This window comes from Electrona antarctica (assembly GCF_951216825.1).
Source record: "Electrona antarctica genome assembly, chromosome: 16".
NCBI lineage: Eukaryota > Metazoa > Chordata > Actinopteri > Myctophiformes > Myctophidae > Electrona > Electrona antarctica.
In genome coordinates, this window is record NC_136797.1 from 5,021,858 (window position 1) to 5,044,882 (window position 23,025).

General features: G+C 44.2%; 2 protein-coding genes across 3 annotated transcripts in view; both read left to right on the plus strand.

The window, feature by feature from the left end:
* Positions 1-2,006: 2,006 nt before the first annotated feature.
* On the plus strand, positions 2,007-3,740 carry LOC306940222 (dual specificity tyrosine-phosphorylation-regulated kinase 2-like; the record flags this gene model as incomplete). The annotated part of the gene is made up of 1 exon (XM_079525245.1): positions 2,007-3,740. The coding sequence occupies one exon, from the start codon at positions 2,007-2,009 to the stop codon at positions 3,738-3,740; it is 1,734 nt and encodes a 577-aa protein (XP_079381371.1).
* Positions 3,741-10,491: 6,751 nt separating this feature from the next.
* ash2l (ash2 like, histone lysine methyltransferase complex subunit) overlaps positions 10,492-23,025 on the plus strand; it is a 42,140-nt gene continuing 29,606 nt past the window's right edge. For both annotated transcript variants that reach the window (XM_079524659.1, XM_079524660.1), the window contains exons 1-7: positions 10,492-10,586; positions 12,731-12,797; positions 15,426-15,571; positions 17,158-17,246; positions 19,201-19,295; positions 19,669-19,764; positions 22,227-22,322. In XM_079524659.1, coding sequence (XP_079380785.1) covers positions 10,531-10,586; positions 12,731-12,797; positions 15,426-15,571; positions 17,158-17,246; positions 19,201-19,295; positions 19,669-19,764; positions 22,227-22,322 — 645 coding nt within the window. In that variant the 5' untranslated portion in view covers positions 10,492-10,530. The remainder of the gene's footprint in view (positions 10,587-12,730; positions 12,798-15,425; positions 15,572-17,157; positions 17,247-19,200; positions 19,296-19,668; positions 19,765-22,226; positions 22,323-23,025) is intronic.

The window sequence follows — 23,025 nt, forward strand, 5'->3', positions numbered from 1 at the left end:
ACGGGGGGGCTCTCACCATCATACGTCATCATCATCATCTCATTCTGGCCAATCACAATTTTGCGTCCTCACTTTTGTTCAATGCTTGTGTTTACAGTAAACCCTCAAAGCTGGACGTAGGCCCCTCAAAAATAAATGTCAAGACTATAAAGTATCTATGAAATCTATGACAATGTTTCATCTGACTGCAACACAATGTTATACGTAGTGGGGGTCCCTGCTTCATCTCTCTCTCAGCTCGGGGGGTCCTTGAGCTGCTAAAAGGTTGAAGACCGGTGCTCTATAGTTGCCTCTGTATTTACCCTAATCTTACCCACAACATATAGTGTAAAGATTCTGCGGTTCAAGTCATGAAGGACGTAAAGGTACGTGGGAACAGATGCATTCAAACATCCTCAGTCTGCCAAACCTGTGGATATTCCTTTTGTTATGTTGGTGTGCAGCAGTGGCCGAACGGTTTGCGGAGCGGTCTTGATACCGGAAGGTCGCCATGAGTTCGTATCCCCGGACCGGCACGTTCAAATTACCACCGCTGAAGTGCCCTTGAGCAAGGCATTGAACCACTACCATGAAATGTTCTATGAGCAGGGCCTGGCTGTAAACAAGTATCTGATGCTTAGTCCAGTTACCCTGGGTAAATATAGTAACTTTGCTTTGCTTTGCTTTGTGCGAGCATTATACTGCTGTCTTCACTACAGAACATGATTTTCTTTAAAAATAAGTAAAATAATCACACCCGTGTGAAGTGAGGGGCGCTCTTATCGTACATCATCATACATTATCCAGTTCCGGCCAATCACAATTTGCATCCTCACCTTCATCTTCAGTGTTTGTGTTTACACAATGTTTATGTTCTGTTCTTTGGCTTGTGTAAGTGTATATTTGTACGTCTCTAAATGGTTTGATGAATTGAACAAGGTGGACCCTCTTGTAAACAAGTGTAATGCTTTATGGTGTCGTCCACTCACAGTTAACAGTCTTTGTATTGAGTTGTGCTTGAACTGATTGATTGATTGATTGAATCAATCAGTTTATACAAACAATCAAAGCTGGCTGTTCATTGTCAATGGCATTCCAATAGTAACTTATTTGTAGCCTGGATTGGTAAAAGCAATCTGGCAGAAATGTTGATATTTGTGGAAGGCAACCAGACTATTCATTATAAACCTTTTGGGGTCCCTGTGATTCAAAGCTTGAAATTGTCGGTGCAACCACAGTTGTAATTTCCCAGAATTGTGCCTTTCTAGTTGTAAGAGTATTTTGATTTTTAATCTAAATCCTTTTTCTGTACGTTTCTGTAAGTTTCTGTGATACTGGCTGCTGAGAACTTTTGGTGTGCCTCTCATGACTGCCACCAAGTGTTCAAAGATAATATTGCGAGATATATCTAAACTATAGGACATTCCAACAGTAAACAATCAATGGCTGATGATGCAACATGCACACACACGCACACATGCACGCACGCATGCACGCACGCATGCATGCACACCGTGCTCTATAGGACAGCGGTTTAGGGCAGTGGTTCCCAAAGGGATCCTTGAGTGAGTTCAAGGGGGTCCCCCGCGCATATTTTCCCCTTTTCTTGGGTGTTGGCCCCTGCCCCCTCAGTGCTCTCGGCACAGCCCTGTTTTCAAAGTGTTAAACTAATATCCACAACCCTGAAAAAGGCAATTTCATATTGACTGAAACGCACACAGCTGATTAGGGCCTCATTCACACATAAAGAACATTATGTTCTGTGCTCTGCCTGTGTTTGATGGCCACCTCAATGCTTTTCCAACGGGAGTCACATGGTGATTCTTCACAGAACCCCATTTAGGCCTATAGGCTGAGTCAACTTGGCCCCGCTCTCGGCCAATCACACGGATTCGGGGCAGGCGGCGTCATCAGCGTTCTGACGTCACAGCCTTTATACATGAGAACAGACCACATCCTCGGAGAGGACGCAGATACAAGCGTGTGTGTCTCCGCGACACGCATTGTGGTGAACCGTTCAGCGCATGATGAGGGATCAGGTCCTGGTGCAAGGTGCTCAGCTGAAGTTGAAGCACGTATACGTAGACCACAGTTACAACAACCACAACGCCAAACCCGTTACCACAGCGACCAGCGCCCAGATCACCGGCACCATTGGTCAGTCGCAAGGCAAGCCCACGCCCGTCGTGTCCAGCCAGTCCAAGGAGTCCAGCAGGGACAGTAGCGCCGGCTACAGCAAGGGCTCCAGCGGCGACTCGTCCGGCTCCCAGGGAACTGGGAATGGAGGCGGCGGCGGCGCCCGCATGGGCGTCACTGTCAACAAGCACGCCAATCCTCTGACTCCCGAGCAGGCCCTGAGGCGCTTCCGCTCCCAGCTGACTCCCCTGGAGCAGGCGGAGGTGCAGTCCTACCCGGACGTCTACTTCCTGGGCATCAACGCCAAGAAGAGGCCCACGTCCGCCTCCGCCGGCGGAAGCAACAACTGCGGCTACGACGACGAGGACGCCCACTACGTCCACGTCACGCATGACCACCTGGCCTACCGCTACGAGTTCCTCAAGGTGATCGGCAAGGGCAGCTTCAGCCAGGTGGCCAAGGTGTACGACCACAAGATGCACCAGTACGTGGCCCTGAAGATGGTGCGCAACAAGAAGCACTTCCACCGGCAGGCGCAGGAGGAGATCCGCATCCTGGAGTACCTGCGCAAGCAGGACCACGGCGGCGTCATGAACGCGGTGCGCCTGCTGGAGACCTTCGTGTTCCGCAACCACATCTGCATGACGTTCGAGCTGCTGAGCATGAACCTCTACGAGCTGATCAAGTCGGTCAAGTTCCAGGGCTTCAGCCTGCCGGTGGTCAAGAAGTTCGCCCTCTCCATCCTGCAGTGTCTGGAGGCGCTGAGCAGACACAGGATCATCCACTGCGACCTGAAGCCCGACAACATCCAGCTCAAGCAGCAGGGACACAGCGGCGTCAAGGTGATCGACTTTGGCTCCAGCTGTTTCGAGAACCAGCCGGTGTACACTTACATCCAATCTCGTTACTACCGCGCCCCGGAGGTGATCCTGGGCTCACGCTACGGCCTGCCCATCGACATGTGGAGCTTCGGCTGCATCCTGGCCGAGCTGCTGACGGGCTACCCTCTGTTCCCCGGCGAGGACGAAGGCGACCAGCTGGCCTGCGTCATGGAGCTGCTGGGCATGCCTCCGCAGAAGGTCCTGGAGCAGGCCAAGCGGACAAAGAACTTCATCAACTCCAAGGGCCACCCGCGCTACTGCAGCGTCACCACGCTGTCCACGGGGAACACCGTGCTCGCGGGGTCCCGCTCCCGCCTGGGCAAGACCAGAGGCCCCCCGGCGAGCAAGGAGTGGAGCGTCGCGCTCAAGGGCTGTGAGGACCCCTCCTTTATGGACTTCATAAAGAGGTGTCTGGACTGGGACCCCTCGAGGCGCCTCACGCCCAGCCAAGCGCTCAGGCACCCCTGGCTGTACCACCAGCAAGTGCCCAAGCCCCTGCCCGCTGGGGCCAACAAGAGCCTGCATGGGGCCCCCATGGTGAAGAGGTTCCCTGAGCATCACAGCACCCCCTGCTTATTCAAGCCCCAGGTAACCCCCTCCGTTCAGTGTGAGGAGGGCAATAGCATGTTCCCCCTGTCGCAGTGTGACACTCGTCCTCTCTGGTCTATGAATAAACGACGGCGTGATGAAGGCGAGGAGAGCAAGAAGGCAGAATACTTTGGGCGGCAGTGTCTCAGGAGGTAAGGTGTCTCAGGAGGTAAGGTAAAAGCAACAGCCTGGCAGTGTCTCAGGAGGTAAGGTAAAAGCAACAGCCTGGCAACCGGAGGGTTTTTCCCGACTTGGTGCCCCTGGCTCTTCCCTGGCCTCATGTCGAAGTGTCTTTGAGCAAGATCAGTCGATGTCTTGGGCTAACTGCAAGACCAGTGTCCGTGAGGAGCAGGCTGTGCCTTGCACGGTTGCATCCACAGTCAGCATGTGAATGGGTGATGCACATTGGTATCTAGGCGCTAATCTGTCAAAGGACTTCAGCTCCGGCTGGCCCCAGAAGTGCAACCATTATTTACTTTATTTCAGATGACCCCCCCTAGGCTATGGAATAGCTTACCCCCCTTCATAATCGTGGTGCTGTAGTCACTATTGGATTTAAATACTTATTTTTTTCCCTTGGCCTATAACTCTAATCAAGTGTATATCTGTGGCCCTGTGTGAATTGCTAGCCTTTCTTTTTGCACTTCATTCATCATAGCATTGGTTTTCTTTGTCTTTTGTCTTTTGCTGTTCAACAATTTCTCTGACTTTGGACATCATGGTCAAATAAAGTTTGAGTTGAGATGGATACAGTGAAGAGGGAGACTTGAAACAATGGCAGTTTTTTTGTTTCGTAAATTGAACTCTTAATGTACATCATCATCAATCATCAATCTGTACATGTTTTGGCACTTTAATAGGTGCCCACATATATGATAGGCAAACTTAGTGACTGTTCACAGAATAATTTCTTCCTGTTTTTAATTGTTTTCAATGGAAGTGTTCCGTATTGACGTTCTGCTGGAAATACCAGCATGTGTGACGAGGCACTGAGCCTCTATTCTGTGTTATACACATTCACATTCCGGGCACTGTAAGTTAGAAAACCTTCTTCTGACCATCGCACTCTGACTTATCTGGTGCGTTACCAGCTTAAATCAACATGTAGAATAGGTGAAGAGATTAAATCAACATTGTAAATGGTAAATGGTAAATGGTGCATTTATATAGCGCCTTTATCCAAGGCGCTTTACATAGATTGTGCATTACATTCACCCATTCATTCACCGATTGCGGCGGAAGCCATGCAAGGTACCAACCAGCACATCGGGAGCAATTTGGGGTTCAGTGTCTTGCCCAAGGACACTTCGACATGTAGACAGTAGGAGCCTTGATTCGAACCGCTGACCCATGGATCATTGGACGACCTGCTCTACCTCCTGAGCCACAGTCGCCGCCGTCTATTGTAGAATAGGTGAAGAGATTAAATCAACATTGTAGAATAGGTGAAGAGATCAACATTGTAGAATAGGTGAAGAGATCAACATTGTAGAATAGGTGAAGAGATCACACCGTAAGTTTAAATATTTTCAACTCGGGGGAGCTTGGAAGCGTTTTTTTAGGAGAACGCTTAGCGTTTTTGTTTTCATTTTACTTACGCTGTGGTGGACATATGGGCCTTACACCCTTATGGGGTCCGGGACGGCATCTTCAGAGCAGTTGCGAACCAGCTGGTTCGAGAGTTGATGTTTTCATCCTCTCATGCTGTTGTTCATGTTCAAGATGTCGGCCATTGTGCCCCAGTTGTCCCCAGGCATTCCAACATACACGTCTGACGGCTGGAGACTTGTTGTCACCGACCTCATTTGTCAGAAAATGCTTAGATGGACTTTGTTTGTTCCTTGTCTGCCACGCTGGACACACTGCAATTTACACATCAACAAAATAATCAAAAGATCCGGAATATAACTGTTGTGTGTGAATGCTGTGAGTGGACTATAGCTCTGCATTCAACACCGAGCCTAGAGAGATCTGCGTCTGCACCCGGCCATGGTGCCATCGCAGATGGTGAGAATGCAGCATCACATCCGATTCACTGACACTCATCAGTAGTCTTAAATAATACATCTCTGCTCTGTATTTGTTCCCACACGTACTGTTTAGAGTGAACTGGCCACGATCAGGTCACTCACTACTGTTTAGAGTGAACTGGCCACGATCAGGTCACTCACTACTGCCAGTGGAATCCAAGGTTTTCGTGGATCATCAAAGACACTTGCAACCCCTGCTGCAATCTGTTCACGCTGCTAGGCGAGAACTTCGTATCAAATGCTGAACAAACAGACTAAGGCATCGGTTCTGAAAGTGGGGTCCGGGGACCCCTGGAGGTACTTGAGGGTCTGTAACTCGGAGAGTGTACAAATGGACCCTGGTCCCTGACGGGTCCACTTGGTTCCATTTGTACACTGTCAGAGTTACATTAACAGTGATTTTTTTGTCATTTCCATTAAATGTGGGCCGTAGAGTAATGCAGGTCAAACTGGGGGTCCTTGAAATTAAAACGGTTGAAAATCACTGCTAGAGCGCCGTAAACATCTTCTCTTGTGGGGTGGTCCCAGGCATATCCTTTCAAATGGGGGTCCGGCCTAATAACTGTCGAATTGGGGGTCCTTGATGTGTTAAAAGTCTGAGAACCAATGGACTAAGGGCCGATTCATACTCCTATTTTACCGCTGTTTCGTCGCTGTAGTGCCGAAATGATTTCGGCTCGTCAGAAATTTTCAGTAGCACCGAAGAGCCGACTTTAGGACGGTACCCGCCCCCCCCGAACCAAAATTACGTCACATTGTAGGCTCTACAGAGCCGAACCGACTTTTATTCGGCTCTAAAATAGGAGTATGAATCGGCCTTAAGACTCCACAGCCAGGTCACCAAACTTCTGAACAGGTGCTGAGGTCTGTCACTTTGTCAGTCTTTACCTGCTCTCCATTCCAGCTCATTCTATCACCTTATTCACTCGCGTAGATACATTACTGTAGTTGGTATCTGCTTCTACATGATGCCAGAGTAAGGTACTCTGTCTTTTGTAGTTGCGTTGCACTTTTTTGAGTACTCACCTTGTATTGTATAATAATGTTTTGCTTTAATATTATTTCTCCCACTCTTATTTAATTGTAAACTAATATGTGGGTATAGCTTGTACAAAAACAATAATTAAACCCACTATATTAAACCTATAAACTGTAGTGTAAGTGAATTTGGGCGATATTCTACAAACATAACATGCATGCCTTGCCCGGTTCTAAGTGGGGTCAGCAGTGACTGTCCTAATTTAGAAGACAGTCCGTTTTACTTACGCTGGCTACTCTCTCCCCCTTATTGTATTTATTAGTTGGCTCAGTCTCTTATGAGAGCTGTTATTCTATTCTCAATTTCTCAATTACTCTTTATTTTTACTGTCCTCAAAGTTTTGACACACTCTAGCTCCACCTCAGTTTCATCTAAAGCTTCATTCATATAGTTTGAAATGTTAATCTCTCGGAAGCAGCCATGACCTTTTTGCATTGTTTGAAATTAAAAACAATATTATATGTAATTATTTATAATAATTATAAAGATAATAATAATAATAATCTGTCTGCCTCAACGAACCAGGCCCACGGCACCACCACCAACAGCCGACACCGCTGCAACTTGGACCGCATCACGATGACACGCCAACCCACAGAATCCTCTGCCGTCTCGACACACGTTGGGTTGAGATCCAGGTTGACTGAGATCATCATCATCAGGGACCCGTACCTAAAGATAATATCTGGTGCGCCGTACGGCTACAAATAACTTTACTGACATTGTCAACTCCTATACCTGACATCAGGGTCTACATTTATCAATGGAAGAGTATGGAGACCACCTCTAATCACTGCTGATTATAGTTATATTCCTATTAACCTGCTCTTAGGGTGACCAGATCCAAACTGTTCATTTGAGGGACAGAAGTATAGTTTGTGTGGGATAGTGGGAGGTTAGCATTGCAACTTCATTTGAAATTAAATGCCTTGATGTCATTTTCGTTTAATGTTTAAAATACAATTTATGTTAGTAAAGTTTTACCAAATTTACCTAAACAATAATTGAGTCAATGTTGGCCCAACATGATTGAAATGTTAATAAATCAATATTTTCTAATGGGCTTCCTATGTTTTGTATATATGACAGTTTTGAAGTATTCATCGTTTTTTGTTTCTCATTTGGTGTTTGATTTCAGTTAAGGTTTTGTTTTGAACTAAAACATAGGCCTAAGTAGCCTAGTTTTATTTGTAGGAATTTTCTACTGTCAGTTTAGTTATTGTTTAGTCTTAATTTAGTTCTTTAGGTATTATGAGGAAAGCCTTGATTTATAGAAGCTAAAAAGGGTAGGATGGCATCAGATATGATTCCATCTGAAATGAAAATGCTTTCACATGCAATTCTATTTAGTTTTAGTTAATTTTAGGTTGAGTTCATTTTGCATTGTTCATTTGAACAACTTGTGTAGGCCCCCCCAGCCAAGACCCGGCCCACTAGCCCTGACAGCCCCCCCAGCCAAGACCCGGCCCACTAGCCCTGACAGCCCCCCCAGCCAAGACCCGGCCCACTAGCCCTGACAGCCCCCCCAGCCAAGACCCGGCCCACTAGCCCTGACAGCCCCCCCAGCCAAGACCCGGCCCACTAGCCCTGACAGCCCCCCCAGCCAAGACCCGGCCCACTAGCCCTGACAGCCCCCCCAGCCAAGACCCGGCCCACTAGCCCTGACAGCCCCCCCAGCCAAGACCCGGCCCACTAGCCCTGACAGCCGGGCTCAGCTCTATTGTAGCTGGGGAGCCACAGGCCCAAACGCTCAACAGTAACAGTACCACAGACAAAAAACAGTCTAAGTCTAAGTCCAATTTTCAGACTGACTCCTCCACGAAAAGACCTCGTTGTCCTGACCCCTTATCTATCTATTTCGCCGCAGGTTGAAAACCCACCTCTTCAGGAAACACTACCCTTCCTCTCTGCCTGACCTACTTGTTGTTAACTAGTTGTACGAACGCTTGTTTTCTATTGTTGTATTGTTTATTGGATCTTGTTTAGTCGATACACTTAATTGTTTTAGCTCATGCTCATTTGATTTAGCTATTTTGTCTCATCTGTTTAAGGAAATAGGTAGCTGATATATTGCACTTTTACCTTAGCACTAGGTATACTCTTGGTCGCTTGTTTTTGCAGAAAATGCACTAAAGACTTCTGGTGATTAGTAGTTTTTGTTCCCTACCTATGTTGAATACACTTATTGTAAGTCGCTTTGGATAAAAGCGTCTGCTAAATGACTGTAATGTAATCTATCATTTATACATTATGGATAAATAGTGTGGACTTAGACTGTTTTTCGTCTGTGGCATTCAGGATTAACCTGTGGTGTCATGACTATAAAATAGCTCAAGGCTCTATTGCTGATTACTTAGGTTAGGACCCGCTGCAGTGGTGTCCGGTCAGGGACAAATTAGCCATTGGGCCAGTGGGGCCGTGGCCCAGGGGCCCTTGGCTCTCAGGGGCCCTTCGGGGGAATTGGGCCATGCGGTACTGGGTTTGACGCCCTCAAAAGGGTGTCATTGGCCTTTGATTTTGTTAAATTTAGCTAAAAAACACGAAAATGTCGCGCGCGCACGTGCGCAGGTTAATCCTGTGTCCGGTTAGAACTTAAACCAGGATGCCTTGACTTCTGCCTTCTCCCTGAAGCCGACCCTTGTTATATTCTCCGACCAGGCTTGTCACAATGTCTAAGCCAGTTAGATCTATCCATAGTGGTTCTACCACATCTATCTGATATCAGCAGTTCAGCACTAGGTCGGCTCGGGCCAAATATAGGGACTGTCATACTAGACAATAGACATGTCATATGTCATATAGCCCAACGTCCTAGTCGGATATCCCCGTATATGGGGACTAAATATCCAATGAGCAACTACTCAGATCCAACATGACTGGAAGCGAGAGTCTTCGTTACAGCCACCCCATACTTTTTATTTGTGTTTTTCCTATTAATTTGGTCATTTGTCACCATAGACAACCAATATAAGGCAAAATGTCATCATACCTTTAAGTAGCATGTGCACATGTCAAACTAGGGGGTTTTCATGATTCTGAATCCATTCCAAGCATTAGTTTCCACGAAAAACACCCCTTGGCCTAAAAGCATCGATAGCCGTCATCACAAATGTGATGAGGTCAGCACAGCACATTTGGGCAAGTGGATATGGCCAAATTCAAGACGAATAGATTCTAGAACAGTGGTATGCCTCTGTTGGCCACCAGATGGGGTATTTTCCTAAGATTCCGCATGGCATGAGGTTTTGATTGATTGAAATTTGTATTTCACACTATGTAGAATTGGTACATTTCAAACGAGTCAATACAAAGTCAATACAAAAACTGCTACATTGCAGACGAAACCCAATACTTGTTTACATCAGGGTTCTCCATTTTCAATTCACCATGAGAATTATCTGAATTAAAGACGATACACTTCTATGAAAAAAAACAGGAAATCATCATAAAATAATGTAAAAAAAAGGGATGGAAAAAACTTGTACAGTGTAGGGGAAAACATTTTTAATAAAGATTTGTATTAGCCTACGGGGGCCAGTTTCGAATTGCAGCCGAACAAGAAGGCTTTACTGGAAATGTGAGCAGCCTTCTCTTTTAAAGAAAATAATTATTCATTCATTCATTTATTTATTTATGTTGTTTGTAGATTCAATATTTTATATTTCATGGTTTCCCGTGTCTTATTTGTTTAAAAAATTGTATGCTGTTGAAAACAGCAGATCTGCAAGCTCTTTGGCTCGGCTGCAGTTGGGACGCGTAGAGCTTGCAGATCTGCCGTTTTCGACGCACGCGACCCCGGAAGTACAACATCCCCAACCGCCTCTCGCCGGAGTCTCGCGGTATTTTCCCATTATGTTTTATTGTTATTGGATCCAACATGGCGTCGTCCGGAGCGGAGGCTGCTGCTGCTGTGGACCCAGAGCCTGCAGAGAGGTAACAAAACACGTTTTTATTGTTGTAGCGACGCACTTTTTAGACACATTAACTCCCTCCGTGTATAAGATATTTGTTTATATAAACCTGACCTCCCATTACGAGTCAGAGATAGCAAGAGAAGAAGTAGCATCTGGGCTAGCTGCTAGCTTAGCCACCTGATTCATGATGAATGAGATGAATGCTAATGTATGTGTTGTCCAGAACAGTGGGTTCCCAAAGTGGAGTCCCTGAGGGAGTTCCAGGGGGTCCCCACTGCTAAATGATAATTAGTCATAATTAGTCTCTAAATGTTTTGATGAATTGAACAAGGTGGACCCTCTTGTAAACAAGTGTAATGCTGTATTGGGTCGTCCACTCAAAGTTAACAGTCTTTGTATTGAGTTGTGCTTGGAATGTACTGTAATTCTGCACACTGTTAATAAATATTTCAATCAATAGGAACCAAATGGACCCTTATGGGTCTGTAACTCAAGGGAGTGTACACATGGAACCAAATGGACCCCAATGGGTCCATTTGGTTCCATGTGTACATTTGTACACTCTCGGAGTTAAATTAACATAGATTTTACAATATAAATTGGGGTCCCAGAGATAGAAATGGGGTGTCAGTAGCCCTAATGCATGTCAAACTAGGGGGTCCTTGAAATGAAACGGGCTGAGAATCACTTCTATAGAGCCATAAAAAAATCTTCTCCCTGCAGGCATATCTTTTTAAATGGGGGTTTTTAAATGTAATGCACAATCTATGGATTGCCACCGAGTGGCGTCCTACGAGCTTGTAGGTCTGCTATTTTTGAAAAATCGTGAAAATGTGGTGCAAATCTTTGAATAAATATTCTTTCACAATGAACGTTTTTAACTCAAATCTTTGCTTCTGGGGGCTTCCTGGAACAACATATTTTCAGATGGGGGTCGGTGGCCAATTACATATATTTTTGGGGGTCCTTGACATGAAACTGTTTGAGAACCACTGACATAGAAACATGGGTTTTTCAGAAAACTGTCAGGATTTAGAAGATATTTGTAGAATCAGGTCAAAATGGGTTAATGGCCAGTTTTGTGTAGAAACATTGAAGACGAATGTGAGGACTCAAATTGTGATTTTTTCCCCCCCCCGTAATGAGATGATGTATGATGATAAGAGCGCCCCTCACTTCACACAGCAGCCAGCCAGCCACCCAGCCAGCCACACACACAGCTCCATAAGGGAGTGGTTGCAGTGCACCACTCAAAAAAACTTAGGCCAGCCTAAGCCCATGGAGACTTGAATTCTTGGATATCTTTTTTACATTCCTAAGCCAATAATTTGATGGCCAGCAGTGGTTCTCTATGGAGACACAAAGAAGACTCTTTGTGACATCTCTTTTAAGACTTGATTTGACGGGCGCTAGCCCCTCCTATATCCAGCTTTTGGTGTCTGTCCACAAACTTTGTCCTACACAAACATTAAATTCCCGTTGACAATGAATGGAGAATTTTGCGTCATAGTGTCAAAGTGACTATTTTACGTCATGATGATGTACGATGATAAGAACGCCCCTCACTTCACACTGGTGTGATTTTTTTTATCATCAACCTTTTTTTTTATTTCAAGGACCCCAGTTTGATATGCATTACGTCATGGACCCCTATTATTATTATTTTTTATCCCACGATTTTGTAACCCATTTTTCACCCCTGTGTCAATTAACTAATGTGATCCTGGGCTCTACACACCCTCCGCCAACCTGGGGAGAGCAACGGACTTGAACTCATGCTTCCTTCATGCATGAGTGTCCATGTCGCTCCTTTACACCTGACAGGGGGGAGTTTCCCTGGTTGGACGTAGCGCGTGGAAAGGAACACGTTATTCCAACCAGTTCCTTTCCCCTCCATCAGGCGCCCTGGCTGGCCAGGGGGAGGCAGTTTAGAGACCAGGATTACTACTGCATGTTTTTTGTGAGGGTACTACTACCTACCCTAGGGGACACGGGGAGAACATGCAAACTCCACACAGAAAGGCCCTTTCGCCAACCCCGCCTCGGGTATGGGCACTGATGACGTGGAGGAGAGGACACGCCGCCAGCACCCTCAGCCCATGGGTTAAGAAACCACGGTCTGTTGGTCAATGTCATGACCGTTTATATATTCTTCTATTCCAGTGATGCTGGATTCGGTGAACTAGCAGCTAACATGGACACCGAGTCATCCAATGGAAAAGAGGGAACGGTAACTATTTCTAATATGCATTCTAGAGCTTTCCAATTCTCACCTGATGCTTGGCATTTAATTCCCAGAACGACTAGCTTTGATATTGTATGACAGAGATTAATAGGGTGCATTTTGCATCCCGAAACGCAGTTTATAGTTTAAGGGACGCAATAAAACCACCTCTGCATCCACAGGATGCACTACTGTACTACTGTACTGTTTTTTTATTCTAGTTTATTTTGCTAGCTTTAGTTATAATAATCATTTCTTCTTCTGTTTTCTACATGAATACAACCACATTATAACCATATAAAATGAAATGGGAGTTAAATGAGAATTCCATGCTAGAAGGCTTTCTTACCTTTTATTTGTAGTTGTTACACCTGGACCAAAGAGGTCCAGGTGTTATTTTGTGCAAAAGCTCCTTATAGAGGGTATGCGCATGCATAAAGTGAATGGCAAATCGAGTGGCAAAGTGAGTGGCAAAGTGAGTTTAACGTTGTTTAATGCAAGCATATTGGACTTTTCTGTTTGGATGTATGGGCTGTCAAGGCCAGAAAGTAGTTTTTTGGCACTCAGTAGGCGTTCCCGCATAACTTCCTGGTTTGATGATGATGTCACACGCATACCCTCTATTGGCTATTTCCCCTGCCCTAAATGAATTGCATTGAATGGGCTATGGGGTGCTAATTTGCTTATTTCCATCGCTCAAAATTATTATTTTTGAGTGGTGTAAACCACTCCTACAACTGGCTTTTGTGTGCATAAAAAAATGAGCATGGTTGCTATGTTCAAAATAATTTCTGACGTAATTAAATCACACCCGGGTGAACTGGATGACCGTAGCAACCGTGGTCATTTTTTCTGCACAAAAAAAGCCAGTTGTGAAATCACATCCGGGTGTGATTTCATTACGTCAGATCAGAGCTGATCAGGCTATATAATACCTTACCTTATATAATACCTCACATCGGACAAAAACTCCAGCTGAATCAACCTTACACCACTCAGTTCACACGGGTGTGATTTTTTATTTTTGTACATATATTCTCTCTTCATAATGTAAATAATATCCCAAGCGGCACACTTTACTACTTATTTCGATGGAAATAAGCGAATTAGCACAACGCCCCATTCAATTCCCATTCCATTCAATGCAATTCATTGAGGGCTTATGGTAGGGGAAATAGCCAATAAGGAGTTTTTGTACAAAAAAACACCTGGACCTCTTTGGTGGGGACGTAACAACTACTAAGAAAGCCTTCTAGCATGGAATTCTCCTTTAAAGGTATATTCAGTGATTTTACTTAATTCAAATATCACTTTTTTCTGGATAATCCTCCCTACTATAGAGTGTGCTGACCATATAAGGAGTTCCTCCCTGTCCCCAGTGAGCCCCTGGGGTCAAAAAACCCTAGTTTCAGTGTTGGTGGCGGGTGGCAAAACCCTCATCCAATCAGGATGAGAGGGGCCTTCCTCCAATCATGATCGAGTGGGGGCGGGCCTTGGTGCACATGCTGTTGGCCTGTTGCACTTCCCCCCCACTGTAGAGCGTGCATGTGCACATTTTGTTACCGGGGCGGACTGGGTGGTTTTCCAAATCACCCAAATCACTGAATGCTCCTTTAAATTTGTAAATTGTAAAAATGGCAAAATATGACTCCTAACATTGTTGAAGTGGGACTCATCTAGAAGACCATCCCGTGACTCATTACATCATTGAAAACCTATTTACATCACTGTGTATGTTGTCTGGTCCGGACTGCAGAAACCTTGTATGTTCCAAAAACGTTTCTTTTCAGGAAGGGCGAGGGGGGGGGGGGGGGGGAAACCTGCTGTTCCAAATGGAGCCAGTGTAGCTATTACCGTATTTAGTCACTAATCTCTCAAGAACCGATTCCGAGCTGCGCTGCTGAATCTGTCGGCAGGGGCATTTCAGAACGTGTATACACGTTGTTGTGGTGGATTTTAGCAAAACACATTTTTGGAACAAAATGCCTCAAATCATCCAATTGCCATCCAAGGCATAAGAAGAAATGGCACCCTTTTCACATTGGCTTATTATAGCGCCACCAGGAGGCCACAACCTGACCAGCCCTGGTGGAGACATGTGCCCCGAGGGGCACTTTTTCTAGTTTTCACTACTTCCTAAACATTTGTTTCCTAATTGATGGAATCGCTTTGATTTCTTTCTTTTTGATTTCATGAAATCCTGCCCCACCGCTGTTTGGGTTAACCCATTTTGGGCGGGAACCCCTTTTGGTGTTTAAAGCATTACGTTATGCTTTAGCTGTTGGCACCGAGTGCCGCGCTATGAACTTGTAGGTCTGCTATTTTTGAAAAATCGTGAAAATTGGCACATCTTTTTTTAACAAACGTTTTTAACTCAAATCTTTGCTTCTGAGGGGTTCCATATTTTCAGATGGGGGTCGGCGGACAATTACAATTAATTTTTGGGGTCCTTGACATGGAATATTGAGAACCACTGATATAGAAACATGAGGGTTTTCAGATTTTTTTTCATGATTTAGAAGACATTTTTTAAATGTCAACGTCAGGCCTAAATGGGTTAAGTGTGTGTTCAGAAAAACTACTTCTAAAAAAAAAAAAAAAAAAGCTCCAAACATTTGTTGTTTGTTGTTGCAGGAAACGGTTGGCGAAGGCTCTGAGGCCGCGGACACCCTGACGGGGTCGGGGGACGAGGAGAGCGGCCGCCAGCTGGGCGAGGTGGAGCTGCAGTGTGCTCTGTGCATGAAGTGGTTCACCGCAGACACCTTCGCCATAGACACGGCGTACGTTTATTATTCAAATATTAAACACCATTTGGACCTGAGGCCGATTCTGCAAATGTCTCCTAAATCCTGACTGTTTTCTTGAAAAAGCGATGTTTTTCTATGTCAGTCGTTCTCAAACACTTTTCACGATTCTTCAAAAATAGCAGACCTACAAGCTCGTAGCGCGGCACTCGGTGCCGCGCTACGAGCTTGTAGAGCTGCTATTTTTCAATAGCTAAAGCATAGCATAATGCTAACACCAAAAGGGGTTCCCGCCCAACAATGGGTTAAACCATTTAGACCCGAGGCCCAACAATGGGTTAAACCATTTAGACCCGAGGCCCAACAATGGGTTAAACCATTTAGACCCGCCCAACAATGGGTTAAACCATTTAGACCCGCCCAACAATGGGTTATACCATTTAGACCCGCCCAACAATGGGTTAAACCATTTAGACCCGAGGCCGAACAATGGGTTAAACCATTTAGACCCGAGGCCCAACAATGGGTTAAACCATTTAGACCCGAGGCCCAACAATGGGTTAAACCATTTTGACCCGAGGCCCAACAATGGGTTAAACCATTTTGACCCGAGGCCCAACAATGGGTTAAACCATTTAGACCCGAGGCCCAACAATGGGTTAAACCATTTAGACCCGAGGCCCAACAATGGGTTAAACCATTTAGACCCGAGGCCCAACAATGGGTTAAACCATTTAGACCCGAGGCCCAACAATGGGTTAAACCATTTAGACCCGAGGCCCAACAATGGGTTAAACCATTTAGACCCGAGGCCCAACAATGGGTTAAACCATTTAGACCCGAGGCCCAACAATGGGTTAAACCATTTAGACCCGAGGCCCAACAATGGGTTAAACCATTTAGACCCGAGGCCCAACAATGGGTTAAACCATTTAGACCCGCCCAACAATGGGTTAAACCATTTAGACCCGAGGCCGAATAAAAACAAATTGCTTCTAAATCCTAACTATAACTGGGTGGCGGTGGATCAGCGGTAGAGTGGCCGGATGGGAACCGCAAGGTTGCCAGTTCGAACCCTGTGGGCTCCCCCAGAGTTGGTGTCAAAGTGTCCTTGAGCAAGACACTGAACCCCTAAATTTCTCGTGTGTGTGTGTGTGTGTGTGTGTGTGTGTGTGTGTGTGTGTGTGTGTGTGTGTGTGTGTGTGTGTGTGTGTGTGTGTGTGTGTGTGTGTGTGTGTGTGTGTGTGTGTGTGTGTGTGTGTGTGTGTGTGTGTGTGTGTGTGTGTGTGTGTGTGTGTGTGTGTGTGTGTGTGTGTGTGCAAAGAGTGTGGTTCAACATGGGCTGAGATCACGTGCATGCCCAGAGGTGTGTGTGGGCTGAGATCACGTGCATGCCCAGAGGTTGTGTGGGCTGAGATCACGTGCATGCCCAGAGGTGTGTGTGTGTGCTGAGATCACGTGCATGCCCAGAGGTGTGTGTGTGTGCTGAGATCACGTGCATGCCCAGAGGGGGATGGAAGTATTCCTTCATTTAAACACCTTTTATTTTTAAATATTTGTATCATTTGTTCACGGACGTCTTTCTCCATTCTAGAACATGTCTTCTTCTTTCTCCGTTCTAGAACATGTCTTCCCTTCATGACCAACTATGTGTTCCATTGCAACGTGTGTCATCACAGCGGGAACACCTACTTCCTCAGGAAGCAAGCCAGTAGGTGTTCAGCTTTATGTGTGCATGGATGTGGAATGGTTCAGTTGGACTTGTCTTGTACATACCAGTACAATCGGGTTTCCACCTCGGAGGAAAGCCTGGGCTCTGTTTCAAAAGTGCCGTGTGAACCGGTCTGGAGCGGATGATATCGTTACGTCATGTTGTAGTATTATTGTGTAGTCATCAGGATGATATCACTACGTCATGTTGTAGTATTGTTTTGTAGTCATCAGGATGATATCGTTACGTCATGTTGTAGTATTATTGTGTAGTCATCAGGACGATATCGCTACGTCATGTTGTAGTATTGTTTTGTAGTCATCAGGATGATATCGTTACGTCATGTTGTAGTATTGTTTTGTAGTCATCAGGATGATATCGTTACGTCATGTTGTAGTATTGTTTTGTAGTCATCAGGATGATATCGTTACGTCATGTTGTAGTATTGTTTTGTAGTCATCAGGATGATATCGTTACGTCATGTTGTAGTATTGTTGTGTAGTCATCAGGATGATATCGTTACGTCATGTTGTATTGTTTTTGTATAGTCATCAGGATGATATCGCTACGTCATGTTGTAGTATTGTTGTGTAGTCATCAGGCAGGAACAATCATCCGGAACTTCCTTTTCCCTCAAACCGGAAGAATAACAATAAAAGCTCTTGTAGCCTGTAGCTTTTATTGAGAAAAATCGGTTTGAGGGAAAAGGAAGTTCCGGAAGGTTGATGACTACAAAACAATACTACAACATGACGTAGCGATATCATCCTGATGACTACAAAACAATACTACAACATGACGTAGCGATATCATCCTGATGACTACAAAACAATACTACAACATGACGTAGCGATATCATCCTGATGACTACAAAACAATACTACAACATGACGTAGCGATATCATCCTGATGACTACAAAACAATACTACAACTTGACGTAGCGATATCATCCTGATGACTACAAAACAATACTACAACATGCCGTAGCGATATCGTCCTGATGACCACAAAACAATACTACAACATGACATAGCGATATCATCCTGATGACTACAAAACAATACTACAACATGACGTAGCGATATCATCCTGATGACTACAAAACAATACTACAACATGACGTAGCGATATCATCCTGATGACTACAAAACAATACTACAACATGACGTAGCGATATCATCCTGATGACTACAAAACAATACTACAACATGACGTAGCGATATCATCCTTATTACTACAAAACAATACTACAACATGACGTAGCGATATCATCCTGATGACTACAAAACAATACTACAACATGACGTAGCGATATCCTGATGACTACAAAACAATACTACAACATGACGTAGCGATATCATCCTGATGACTACAAAACAATACTACAACATGACGTAGCGATATCATCCTGATGACTACAAAACAATACTACAACATGACGTAGCGATATCGTCCTGATGACTACAAAACAATACAACATGACGTAGCGATATCATCCTGATGACTACAAAACAATACAACATGACGTAGTGATATCATCCTGATGACTACAAACAAAACAATACTACAACATGATGTAACGATATCATCCTGATGACTACAAAACAATACTACAACATGATGTAGTGATATCATCCTGATGACTACAAAACAATACTACAACATGACCTAGTGATATCATCCTGATGACTACAAAACAATACTACAACATGATGTGGCGATGTCATCCGCTCCCGACCGGTTCATGAACCAGAAAAGGAATGCTGCCCAGGCTATGAATGGTTAGAGTCTACATGGACGACAGAACTATCTGAAATTTAAAATAAAATAAAATGTTTTACTCTCCTGAATGAATGTGTTTCAATGGTATGGCTGTTGTGACTTATTGCTAAATGACTTCATTCTGTTTGTTTCAGACCTTAAAGAGATGTGTCTTAATTCTGTTTGTTTCAGACCTTAAAGAGATGTGTCTGACAGCTCTGGCTAACCTGACGTGGCGGTCCAGGACCCAGGAGGAACACCCAAAGACCATGTTCTCCAAAGACAAGGTTGTTCAGTCAGTCCAGAGACCAAACTGTTTGGGGTTTAACGGCTGGCCCCCTTTTGGTGTTTTTAGCATTATGTTGTACTTTAGCTATTGAAAAATAGCAGATCTACAAGCTCATAGCCACGCTACGAGCTTGTAGGTGCTTCTGGGGGGGGGGGGGGGGGGGGGGGGTCCCTGGAGGGGTGTCCCTTTAACAACATTTGGTTAATTATAGTATGATTTTTGGCGGTCCTTGACATGAAAATGTTTGAGAACCACTGACATAGAAACATAGGGTTTTTCTGAACGCTGTCAAGATTTAGAAGACATTTGTAGAATCCTCCTCAGGTTTAAATTGGTTGTAATGTTTCATACAACCAATCACGTTGTTTCAGGACATCATTCCGTTCATCGATAAGCACTGGGAGTGCATGACCACTCGTCAGAGACCAGGGAAGGTCACATGGCCCAACAACATTGTGAAAACCATGGTAACGTAGCTTTTTTTTTTCACCTTTTGGTGTTTTAAGCATTATGTTCTACTTTAGCTATTGGAAAATAGCAGATCTACAAGCTCATAGCGCGGCACCGAGTGCCGCGCTATGAACTTGTAGGTCTGCTATTTTTGAAAAAACGTGAAAATGTGGCACAAATCTTTTAATATATATTCTAACGTTTTTAACTCGAAACTTTGCTTCTGGGAGGGGGGGGGGGGGGGGGTCCCTGGAACAACGTATTTTCAGATGGGGGCCGGCGGCCAATTACATATATTTTTGGGGGTCCTTGATATGAAATTGTTGAGCACCACTGGCACAGAAACATAGTTTTTTTTTAGAAAACTGTCAGGATTTAGAAGACATTTTGTAGAATCTAGTGTCTGGGTTAAAGTGGGTAGTATTTTGTGTAGTCCCGCGTGGCCAGGCTGTTGCAGTGTTGTTTTTGGCAGCAAGTTTTATTTTAGTTTTAGTCATAGTCCTTTGAAAAGTTTTCATTTAATTTTAGTCACCTGGAATGTGTTCTTGTTAGTCTAGTTTTAGTCGACTAAATGTCATGGGATTTTAGTTGACCAAAACTACAGTTGATTTAGTCAAACAAGATGTGTTTTAGATGTGTAAGATGTGTTTAAACTGTCATTACGACATGCCGTCGTAATGACAGTTGTTTTTTTTTTTCACTTGCTTAAAATAGCCGATCTACAAGCCCACAACGCGTCGCAACGTGTTGTGGGCTTGTAGATCTGCTTTTCAGCATGCAACCAAGTATTAAATGACTTGTACTGGATCTCTTGTCCACTAGTGCCTTCCTAACATTTTAGTCTAGTTTTTATTTGTTGACGAAATCGTCAGTATATTTAGACTTAGTTTTAGTCATCATTGTTTCGTTTTTTATTTAGTTTTCGTCAGTGGAAAAAGGTAGTCGACGGAACATTTTTCGTCTTTTATGCAGAAACGCCTACTGAGTTATGCGGGAACGCCTACTGAGTGGCAAAAAAGAACGACTTTCTGGCCTTGACAGACATCCCATTATATACAAACCGAAATGTCCTTTTCTGATTGCAATAAATGACGTTAAAACTAGAGCTGGGACTCGATTAAAAAATGTAATCTAATTAATTAGAAGCTTTGTGATTAATTAATCTCGATTAATCGCATTTTAATCGCATCAATATTCAACCCGAGAACAGTGATAAACCTTTTTTTTCAAATGTTTTTTGGTATCCCAGTGAATCAATGAATAGTGACTACAGGATACCACTAATTTTCAACATTTCAACATTAATATACCTTAGAGCTGTTGTGTGGAAATAATAAAAAAAAGTCACCCCATTCTGTGTTGCCTAGAACTGGAGGTCTGACAAAAATCAGTAACAGTAACAAGTACATCTCAGTGACATCACAAAGCTGTACTTCATAGTGTTACTGTTTTTTGTCAGACCTCCAGTTCTAGGCAACACAAAATGGGGTGACTTTTTATTATTTCCAGTTTTCCACACAACTCCATAGAAAAATGTTGAAAATGAGGGGTATTCCCCTTTAAGCAATACAACTCTTTTTTTCTCCAACAGATAAACAAGTGCAGCAAGTGCCTATATAAAGTGTCTATGAATACTCAAATGTGCTTTACATGGTGGGGCATGAGAAAAAAAATAAAAACAACTTTATTAGGGGGTAAAAACTTAGACAAAGGAACAAAATAAAAAACGTGGAATGAACTAGCTGGGGAGTGCATTTCACATGGGGTTGGGGCAGACCATTGTCTGACCACGGACTTTCACACTTGCTGCTTCAGTATGTTTCGCATCGAGGACAGCTTGACAGCTTCGTGCTGTGGTGAAATCTCCGCGAGCCTCTGCAAGGCGTGCAAGCTTCTACTCTGCGAGACATGCTAAGCTGAAGCAGCTAGCATGGAAGCTAGCTCTGATCCATAGCTCTGGCTATGGACCAGAGCTAGCATGGAAGCTACTTATGGATTCTTTCCCTCTGACATTGCACACAACCATGCTGCTATCCACGCGTCCATCCGATAGCTTTTAAATCTAAATGTCCCATCCACGGAGCAAACGTTTGGGTGTTGTAAGTTGTTGTCTGACGGAGCTGTAGTGTAGAGTGGAGTGGACTGCTGCTGCTGCTCCTCCCCCTGCAAGCCGTGCAAGGAGTGCAGCAGCCTAATGAGCCTAGAAATGCGCCCAGTGAGAAACGTTCCGCCGTGAAAAAAAAGGTGCGATTAAATGCGTTAATTTTTTTAACGCGTTAATTTTTCTGTAGTTAATTAATCTCAATTAACGCGTTAAAGTCCCGGCCCTAGTTAAAACTCACTTTGCCAATCGATTTCCCGCTCACTTTATGCATGCACATGCCCCTCTATATAACTAGAAAAATGTCATGAATTTCTTTTGTAATCTTCCATGTCGGTACTTTTTGTGCGCGCTCACTCCTCTGCGTCTGTGTTCCAGAGCAAAGAGCGAGACGTGTTCCTGGTGAAGGAACACCCAGACCCCGGCAGCAAAGACCCAGAGGAGGACTATCCAAAGTTCGGCCTGTTGGATCAGGTAATACTTTTTTTTACACACACATTTCCATAGATATTAACCCATTTTGGGGCAGGAATGCCTTTTGGTGGTTTTAAAGCATTTATGTTATACTTTAGCTATTGAAAAATAGCAGATCTACAAGCTCATAGCGCGGCACTCGGTGCCGCGCTATGAGCTTGTAGATCTGCTACTTTTTTTGGGAATATATATTCTTTCAGCGCGATCGTTTTCAACTCAAATCTTTGTTCCCGGGGGAGTCCCCGGAAAAAACATATTTTCAGACGGGGGTCCGCGGCCAAATACAGATAATTCTGGGGGTCCTTGACATTCAAATGTTTGAGCACCACTGGCATATCAAAATAACGGTAGTGGGTTCAGTTTCAGTTCAGACTTCAGTTCAAATAGTTTATTCCATTCTTGAACGGGGACAAACGTTTCGGCTATCCAGCCTTCATCAGTGATTACAAAACATGATCATCAGGTATTATTATAATATAAGGAGGAAGAACTTTTTCCAAAAAGTGTACAGTATTTGTTAAAATCATGCTTTTATGTGGACATGCCCACCAGTTCATTAAAGGGGAAAACCACCCATTTTCAACATTTTACTATGTCATTAATATACCTTAGAGCTGTTGTGTGGAAATAATAAAAAAGTCCCCCCATTCTGTGTTTCCTAGAACTGTAATTATGAAAAAAACCATTAACATGGTGAAACACA